Source organism: Chaetodon trifascialis, chromosome 4 (assembly GCF_039877785.1).
Source record: "Chaetodon trifascialis isolate fChaTrf1 chromosome 4, fChaTrf1.hap1, whole genome shotgun sequence".
Classification (NCBI taxonomy): Eukaryota; Metazoa; Chordata; class Actinopteri; order Chaetodontiformes; family Chaetodontidae; genus Chaetodon; species Chaetodon trifascialis.
This window is the reverse complement of record NC_092059.1, coordinates 11,009,858-11,020,079: the sequence shown is the minus strand read 5'-3', so window position 1 is coordinate 11,020,079 and position 10,222 is coordinate 11,009,858. Positions and strand designations below refer to the sequence as shown.

Sequence of the window (10,222 nt, the reverse complement as noted above, 5' to 3'; positions counted from 1 at the left end):
AGTGGACCTTTGGCTTGTTTTGTGTGCTTACAAAGAAAAAAGACACTCATGTTTAAGTTAATAAAGTGATCGTAAACATTTAGAGGTGACTTGACTCTACATTGGGAACCACTGCGCTAAACTGCCTAACTCTAAATAAAGGAGTTAAAACTACTTGTGATGCCTCAGGCACATTTTACTGCTAATACTGATGTGTTTTTGATGAGGTAAGATTTTGATTTTAGAACTTTTGCTGTAATGGAGAATACTCATTACAAGGAGTATTCTTACATTGTTGTATTAGTACTTAGGTAAAGGATCTGTGCACCACCACTTATGATCTGCATGTCATAACTAAAACCGGAGATGAATCTCAAATCTATCTCTTGGGTCACTTTGACACAGTCAGCCGAACACAATGGCGTCACAACTACAAGGACACGAACGAAGCACACAGCTTATTTTGTGCAATTTAACAAATCCAAGCACTTTTATATCAAAAACAGATGTGAAAGTTTAAATAGTTAAAAGTTTACACTGATAATGAATTTAAGAAAGGATTAAACAACCTTGAGCTGGTAAATGTGAGTGATAACGATGGAACATATTTACAATTGAGGAAGGTGAGAATTAAGGTTATTATCCTGTCACATCTCTAAAATAAACACCAGGCACAGACGACCTTTCAGTTTGCAGTTTTGGTTTATTAAAGAATTTATACAGTACAATGAATATTTACAAATATGTACAAAAGATTATAGAAATGCACATTTTACAGATTAAATTCATCCAGAGGTAAAAATATACAACTAACAGTGTTCCATACTACAAAATCTATCATCTGTATTATGGTATTTACATAACTGTACAAGTAACTTGGTTTAGCAATCTCTTCCCCTGTTTTCAGTGCAAAAGTAAAACATTTCCACATTTTTAAAGTAGATGGAAATGAAGTCACAATGATTACAGTACCGATCTCTAAAGAGCCAAGGTTTAGATGGACATTGCTCACAGAACTGGAAATGTAATTATGAATAAAAGAGCATTAGTCAAGACTTAAAAAGCCAAATGTACAGAAGATATTACCGTCAAGGGAGACTCATTACAGGCAGCCCAACAAATGACAACATAGACATTGACTATGCTTTCTACCTCATTAAATTCAGCCACTTTAATCAAACTATAGTAGGCAAAATGTCACTTGGCACTTCTTTAAGGTAACAGCTTCAAAGTAACATCTTGCAGAGGTATAGCAGTGGAAATAATGCAAAGGAGTTCAAAACAACGACTTCTGCATGTGCAGATGTTTCAGTAAAAGTCACGAGGTTCATAGAACAACAACGATAAAGCAAAATCAAGCAACAAAGGGCTAAGTTGAGGCAAATAGCAACAGCTTACTTCTGGCGACCATTTACAGTAAGGCACACTGATACGGGTCCCACAGTCACATACAGTGCTGAGAGCCACAGTGGTGAATGCTCTGTTAGGCTATGCATTAGTTAGATAATACATAAAGGTAAATAAAGTGTACCCTATTGGTTAAAACACCTCGAGAAAACTGCCTTATAATTAAGAAAAATAATTTTTTCTGCTAACAGTCAACAGACCTCCAAGAGGACATTACTCGTCACAGTGGTTGCTATAAATATGAAATTTAACTTGAGGTATTTTACACAGTACCTCCAGAACTATTAAGGTGAATCCAGTCAGTCAAACCTCTCAGCGTGTGAGGCTCTGACGTCACTTTGCATACATCTCTTTCATCACAAAAGATGCACCGGAGACATCAGCATTCACTTTTTATACAACAACGAAGTTATGTGTCATAAAAGCAGCTTTTTACAAAATATTTACAGTATTCACATACACATTGTTTTAAATAACAACATACTTGCGTGGATATATACAAGGTGATGAGAGTTTTGTATAATTTTGAGAAATAAGTTACAGATGTATAAATTATTTACTAAGTGCTGAAATGGACAGAGAGGCGCTCAACAGTGATGTCTGATCTTCAGGGTCAGTGGCTCTCCAGAGTTACTCTACAGACAAAGACAAGCTTATTGTTATGAATCAGCATTAAAAGTAATGTTCAGAGTAACTGGGGAGACCTGCAGAGGATATATTTACCTTTTGGGAGTTCGTTTCCAGTTTGTCCTCCACGCATCCTTACATTTAACAAACGTGACCTCTTGTGTTAAGTTCTGAACTTCGGGGTCTTTCACGCAGAACACCATCCTGAAAAAGACAGAGCGCAATCGATCTGTATGAGCACTTCATCCACTAGAAATAATGTCTCACATCTCAGTATTTTCAGTCTTTTTCCCAATACAGCGAAACGTACTTTTGTTGGGTCTCGCCGGCTCGGATGCGGATTTTGTGAACCTCCATGTTAGCACTGTCTGAGTCACCGGACCACCAAGAAGAAACCATCTTCAACATGTTGGAGGACGACCAACCGTTTGTCTCCTCCCATTTGAACTTCAACATCAAGAGGTCGCCGATATCCTTCTCCGTCACCAGCAGGAATGAATGTGTCTTATTTGTCGCAATTTTCTCCTTTCTGCCAGATGCAAACAGAGGGAGATGTTAGTGTTCCACTCGAAGCCAGCTGGAAGATTTTATTGAGCTTCGCCTCATAAACTCTGCACCATAAACCATGATGTAACCACGCACAGCAAAACTTCGCCATGTCTGTGGTTACACCGCTGTTTATAGTTTCTACTTCACGCTGTTACCATTGATTACTGTGCGACTGTTACAAAACAATTTGTATAACTTGCAAGATGCAAGTGACACTGCCGTACTTGAGTTGAAATGACCGACTTACAGCTTAAGCTCCACGTTTTCAGCCTCTCCTTTCGTTCCGTACAGTGAGACGGTGAGTGACGGCTCCATCTCTGAACGGTTCACTTTACTGGAGAAGTGGATCTTCAGCTGATAGTGGTACACTGCAACACGAGGCAACAAAGGAAACCTTGAAACATGCATGTCATGAAACTGTTGCAACTTAGATTTAGTTGGTTCAGCCTGATCAGACGGCTGCATTCAAAGCCACAAGAAGTTTAAGAAGTCTTTAATTCCTTCCTGAATCATCTATCAAACATTTTTATAGGATTAGATTTAGAAATTGCACCTTGTTTTGCAATGTTATTAGTTTATCTAACTCTGGGTAAGTAGATGGATATTGCAGAAATGAAAAAATGTAAGCAAACAACAGCCCCTTTTACAGCCAGTCCAAGGTGGGAATGTTCTGTATTAATCGTATGAGCACAGCCATTAAGCTGTCAGTGGAGGTAATAACAGCGTGATGCAATTGTGTTACACGCCACACCTTTTTTTTGCTTCTGGCTTGCTATCTAAAATCACACACTGGGGCCACATTATGTGTCTGACTCTGTGTGAAAAAGCAAACCGAGCACGATGACAGGTCTTCTTTACGGCAGCATTGCGCAATCTCAGTTGAAAAAGGGGCCTCTTATTGTCTGCTGATAGAAGCCTACTGACCTCTGAAAGGCATGGAGGCTCGTGTCTTGGTGTACATCTGAACGTTGCGCGCCTTGCGGACCTTGCTGATGTCGTAGCCCACCGTGTTGCAGCGGCTTTTGCGGCAGCTCAGGCACATGCCGCGGTTAAACATGTCGCTGCTGCTGCATCTGTAGGCCTTGGCTGCTTCCTGCTCATTCAGCAGGGAGTCGATGAACAGGTGGACTGAGCGCTCATGTTCACACTTGACTGCATCGGTGATGGCTGGAGAGGAAGACGATATTAAATGAAACACGTAATCATGTCACTGTTACATCCATACCTGTACTGCCCACATCCTGGTTACATTTACTTTACCTATCAACCCATTCAGCTATACTGATATTGTATCTGGCCTTTTCTCAGCCATGTTTGGGCTCCTCTATGTATTTTCAGAGTGCTGTGTGCTTTGCAACAAAGGAATCACGTGCGCCAAGTGGGTGCTTTACATAAAAAGGTGTTAACAGTGTTAACTGTTTACTTAGGCAACAAACTGTTAATTATTTTCTGTTTTTAAGAAAACCTTAAATCAGAGCGACAATGATACGAAAAGAATGATGTAAAAGTTTCAGTTAAAGCATTTACACTTTACAGTTGTTCTCACCAAATATGCCAAAGTTAGCGATCTTCTCCAGGGCGCCCCTGAGGTTGCAGCCTGGCTGGAAGCTGCCTCCGTTGGGGTAAATGTCAACGTGGCCGATCGGCTGCTGGATCCCGATGCTGAGACCCAGAGAGCCCCGTGTGAAGGTGTGGAGGACGTCCACAAAGTGAGCGTCGTCAGGGGAGAGACGTCCGTGGGCGTGCGTCCCCTCAAAGTCAGGACCGGCTGGGTCCAGACCTGCAGACGGGGGCAGGGAGTGGTAGCAATGAATTCACTAATCAAATCACAGTTGACCCACCTTTACCAAATTCAGCTGCTCTCTTCTGTTTTATTTACCAGTTATTCTTCCGACTTTATTGGCTGCATGGTTTCCAGCAAATCCTGCCACATGAGCCCCAAGGCTGTAGCCAATCAGGTGGATGTTCTCAAGAGGCATGTTGGTGGTTTCCTTTAAAGAGCATCAATGAAAATGTGATTTAGACAAATACTCCTTTTCAATGATCAACTAAACCTGCAGAAAACCTTTTTTTCATCCTGTTGAAAAGTAAACGCATGAAATGTTCTTGAGCCAGACGTCGTTCAAAAGTTTCCCCTTTAATAAAGAGTCCTCATAATGGACAGTGGCCGGTGTGACATCGTCTTATGAAACCTGTGGAATGTTGATCTCACTGACCTCCACCCAGTCGATGAAGCGGGCGATCTCCTGTCCCACTGCTTTGGTGTTCTGAGCTGCCACCACATAGTGGTTCTGAGCCGAGCTGAGCCAGTCCACCACGATGACGTTGGCCGTCTGCTCTCTCTCGTACAGCGCAGACACCAGTTTAGCCACCCAGCTTTCGAACATACCACTCAGCTGTTGAAATGACAGTCAAAACATTAAACTTAGAATGCACCAAGGTCATTCACATAAAATAAAACAGGTGGTTATTAAAATTCTAAGAAGTTCAAGTTGAATTAGCTTAAGGGCCATGTTGTAAAATCAGAGCCAGTCCAGTTCATCTTCACAGCATGTTCTTCAACATGCTGGTTCTTGTCAAGAAAGTTGGTTATGTGAATTTGGCCAGACTTAATGGCACCAAAATTTGGTGTAATAATGGCACACCGCCAGTCACAGGTGTTTTCTCTAAACCAAAGCAGTGTCAGGTGAACAAAGGCACTGGGCGTTTAAAGGATGGGAGCAGGTCACAACAGGCTGAAACGTCTCTGCTCACCGTCCATCCGTGGATTACTAGGAAGGTTTTGGAGGTGACGTTGAAGGCGCAGGCTGCCAGGGAGTCAGGTTTGCCAGGAACGATGTAGCACAGGTCATCATCAGGATGGGATGGTTTCCGGAGGGAGAATTTGGCAACAGTTTGATTGCTGTCATCCTTGAGGTCAAACAAATCCTTCAGGGGGTCAAGGAAGTTACCTGAGAGAGACAAGACTGAACAAATTAGCTGTGTGTTTTTTCTTCTGAACAAATATGTTAGAAGAGAGGAGAAGAAGTCCCTCTGTGCAGCTGGTGTTTTTGTCGTTGTGTAAATCTGATCTAATGCTCCGGCTGGGCGGTCCGAGACGCCTGACTAACTAACTGAGTGACTGGTTCCAATAAGCACTGGCCCCTCTGGGCCCCTCAGTAAATGAGCTTCCACCTTAGACAAGATCAGTCCTCAGGGGTTACAGGGGTTCACTTGGTCAGACTGAGCTCCATAGAAACCACTGAGCGTTTTTCCCAGCTTTGTTCCTGCCACCTCACCAACTATAATCTGCCCAAGTTTCAGTGGTCCTGACACAGTCAGCTGACTCAACTCAACTGGGGGGTTGTGCTGGTTTTCAGAGTGGGGGGTGGGGAGGTGGATGCAGGAAACACACAGACATCTACAAGGCTTACACTGCCAGAGGGTTGAAGCACTATAGGGGCCATATTGTAAACAAAAATGATTATGACTGCACTTTGAAAAGTCATTTCATGTTCAGATCATTTAGCAGCCTGGATTTTCTCACCACTGTTCTCCTCTCGACAATGAAAAGCAACCATCTTGTATCTCGCAGCCAATTGTAGTTATTGGAAGTTGGGTAATGGCCAAAAAAAAAGTACAACGACAGGTTTAGTCATAGACACGTGATTCATGGCATCAGATAGAGACCGCGGGTTATTGCCAGAGTCCAAACTGCACACACGGCTCAAACACAAACATTGCCCGTAAATGAGACACATTTACAACATAGGAGACGTTTTCACTGCGAGTATCTGAGTATTGTTCAAAGCCTCCGGTTTTGCACTAAAGTGTCTTCGTGTGTGAGACTAAACGAAGATGAAGTTTAAACTGGAAACTCACCTAAAATAGAATCCGCGAGCTCTTCCTCCAAGGACGTCACATTCTGCACGGCTGCGTTCAACATCAGAAAGTACACAAACCGAACTTGCCACGCTTTCATTTCTTTTGCAGCTTTTTCCTGTTGGAGAAAATGTCTTCAACGATGGATTCAATCAATCGGGTGTCGCAGCAGAAGAGCGTATATATTCCCTCTCAGTTTCTGCTCAGTGCGTCCTGTTGCGCTCAGAGCGCTGATATCTGAGCCACCTTGAACTGTCAGCGTCTTAAATAGCACCTCTGACAAGCCATTGGCTGCTAACTCCCGGGCGGGGAATGGAAAAATATGTGTAAAGTAAATCATTAGACTGCTTTATGAGAAGAGTTAACAACACGGTTTGGCCGTCTGGCTTCTCATTAAAAGCAGCAGAATGTACTATTAATGTTTCTGTCTTTATTAAATGCGTGTTTTCACCGCATAACAGGCTCAACACGAGGAATGAATTACAGTGTTATTACATGTTTGATTGATGTATTGACCGAGTGATTACTCCATCGGCTGATTGCTGTAGCTGATTGATGAGTCAGTTTGATTTGGAAGTTACTTTGAAGCATTTTTAAACTAGTGAAATGAGAATGTTTACATCTGTAATCACACAGCACAGATGTCTGCATGTTATCTCCAAAATTGTGTACCTTCCAAAGAAAACTTAATTTATAGAGCAAATTCATTGCACTTCACAGAAGATGAAAAATCCCTCCCCTAACCCCGAAAAAAAAGAAAAGAGAGAGACTGATGCAAGAATTAGAAACATTAAAAACAAAGCAAAAATGAAAATGCATATAAAAAAAAGTTTTTAGGCAAAAGTAAGTTTGAAATAAATAGTTTTAAGTTGTTTTTCCTTTTATTTATCACTTTCACTGCAGGTAAAGTTGAGTATATTTCAGCCGTAATCACTGATGAACTTTGCGACCTCTGGATGAATCGGTTTCTGCTTGTGTGATGCAGACTGAAGAGTTTCAGGAGAGGACAATGTCACCAGTTAACCTACATGGCTGTCCCTCATTAAGGGCCTCTGAAGGACATTCTGGGACTCCTTTTCACTGATGTTGTCCTGAGAGCAGATCAGAGGAAGTATAAACTCAAACATGCGTAAAGCACTGTTATTTTTAGTCTGCTGGAAGCTTATGGGTATCAGATTTTAACTCTTTCTATCTTTCTAAAACAACAATAATTCTGAATTATAGGTTATTAAAAGAGTATTCAACCAGTTAAGCATTGCCCTCCTGCATGTTTATCAGACTCATGGTGGACAGTAAGAACAATACATTGATGCAGAAGAACTACAGAAACCATCTGTTTCATTCTCCTTCCTTGTCAAAACCAGCTGCCTACATTTCCCACAATGCAACTCAACCACCAACAGTACAGTCAGAGGTTTCTCTGCTACGCAAGTGGTGGCTAACGTAGCCTGGGGACGCTAACCTCCAGCGGATACAAAGGGCAGCCTCAAAGGTGTAACCACACTCCTTTCTAACTCCACACCTCCAGATGCTGTTTCTTCTTCAAACTTATAGTCTTCAGCCCCAACTGACACTGACTCAAATGATGTCACGTGAGTCAATTCATGGGGCCTCAGGCAGCTCCCTCGCTCAAGCTTTGTCTTTCTGGGTGTGTTTTAATGCATCTACGTTTGATAATGCCTCTAGGTTTAATACTGCGTCATTAACCGTTGTGGTGACACAAGCCAAAAAGTGAATATGGCGCAACAGAATCAAAACAAAAAGGCAACAGATAAATCTCACAGAGCAACAAAACAGAGGGTTTTATATGCAGTACTACTTCTCACAACCTGGACACAGACTTTGATGTGCAAAATTGTTGCATGTCCACTTTAAGACCACGTTAAGTTTAATTAATGATATTTTGCACATTCAAGAAGCTTTTATTCTGTTATTAAGTTTAAAAAATTATTTTTCTGAATTTAACTCTGAGTGTTACTTATTTAAACAAACATCTCATGTTGGTAAATTATATTTCTTATTACATATTAGTAATAAATAGTGTATTATTGTCTATGTCAAAGCTACCTACAGATCAGGTTCCAGTTCTCAGACTCCTGGCATAGACACATCTTGGCAGACGTGACTAAGATGCAGCATTTGGACAGTGTGTATCACGGTTTGCAATGAGTAAAGCGCTTGGCTGGCCTGCAATGAGACCTGTACTCACAGAGTTTTCTTACTTTCCATTACTTCCAAACGTTGACCTATTGCATAGATCATTTCTCTCACTCACAGTGTAAAAATGTTATTACATGCCAGCTGGGATGTGCTAACAGGCAGGCAAGAGTAGCTGGCTTTCGAGGCGGGTGATTTATTGCCCAAAACTGTGGCACGAGATGCCAAGTTAAACTGGGCAGGAGGCCCATGAGGTGATGGTTGAAAAGTTACAAGCTTGTTGCTGTGAGGGTCAATTGAACAGTACAATTCACAGACATGGTAACACTTTACAACAACCCACTTACACTGACCAATTATCAGTTAACGGTGTGACCAGAACGATATCAGTTTAATGATTGGAACATGATTTTTTTAAACTTGTGTACCAAATGTAAACAAAGGCTTCACCAAAACCTACTACTTCTAAATGAGTCATTGCATTGCTTTGGATAAGAGCACTTTGGGTATAAATGCAGTCATTTTCATTGATGGACCGTGCAACATAACTAGATCCAAGTTATTGACCCCTGCTCAAGTCAGTCAGTTTATCACCACTTTGGTCCAGACTGAAATATCTCAACAACTTTTAGATTTGAAATTTATGCATTTGTGTTCCCCAGAGGATGAATCACACTTTGCTGATCCCCTGACTTTACCTTTAGCCCTACTGCTAATTAGCAAATGTACTACTAATACTAATACAGTACACTAAGATTGGAAACGTGGTAAACATGACACCTGCATAATATCGGATGTTTCATTCAGTGTTGCTCTGCTAAAAGAGGTCCAGTCCACATAGTACAGTGGAAGACTCAGCAGCAGTGATGAGGAGGTGATGAAGAGTAGAGTGAATCAGACGCCAGACCTCCACAGCAGAGCTCTGCTGGTGGCAGCAGAGAGGGAAACTCTCCCACAAAGTTCAGAGACAACAAAATGTCTTGAATTTTATGTAATTCCAAGACTTGTTTCCTAAGCTTATTTCTAGGAATGGCACATGATCACATGTTGCACATGTCCGGATTAGTCTGAGAATTCCCAATGGTGTAGCTGATCCCCCCGCCAAAAAAAAAAAAAAAAAAGAGTCTGTGAACAAAATATTGTAAGTAGACATTTTTTGTGAATTTTATACAGCTGTTTCATATTAAAAGGCTGATTTGGATCCAAACAAAACAGCCATTGGAATATGCAGAATTCAGGCTGCAGGTCAGAGGCAGGCAGGTCTGTGCAGGCGACTGAACGGGTTTTAAAAGTCATCTATGTGTCCTCAACAGCACCCGTCCACTGACAACACAAAGCCATGAGGGACTGTTTTCACAGTGACCAGTGAAAAGGTGGATGCTCACACATGTATGTCCTCTGTAATGCTGTGGAAGCTGCGACCAGTTTGTTCAGCTTGTATTTAACGCTCATCTGTCACAGTTGCTCTCAGGGCAGTGTGGCAGTGATGCTTGCTTTTATTATTAGTGGGTGTTGGTAGAGAAATGTGACTATGTTCCAGTTGTCAGTAGTAGATTTTTAAGTGAAAACCTTTTGCTGCTTTTATAATAAGTGTAATGTCAGTGAGACTTCATGAATAGTTCAGATGCTAAGTTTTACACTT

The 10,222-nt window shown here is 41.6% G+C and overlaps 1 protein-coding gene across 1 annotated transcript; it reads right to left on the bottom strand.

The window, feature by feature from the left end:
- Nucleotides 1-665: 665 nt before the first annotated feature.
- On the bottom strand, nucleotides 666-6,712 carry LOC139330230 (lipoprotein lipase). Its single transcript, XM_070961017.1, has 10 exons — nucleotides 6,424-6,712; nucleotides 5,317-5,513; nucleotides 4,779-4,958; nucleotides 4,442-4,553; nucleotides 4,109-4,342; nucleotides 3,487-3,729; nucleotides 2,810-2,930; nucleotides 2,324-2,542; nucleotides 2,110-2,217; nucleotides 666-2,021 (listed from the first exon to the last, which is right to left on the bottom strand). The coding sequence occupies exons 1-10, from the start codon at nucleotides 6,521-6,523 to the stop codon at nucleotides 2,000-2,002; spliced, it is 1,536 nt and encodes a 511-aa protein (XP_070817118.1). The 5' UTR covers nucleotides 6,524-6,712; the 3' UTR covers nucleotides 666-1,999.
- Nucleotides 6,713-10,222: the final 3,510 nt, after the last annotated feature.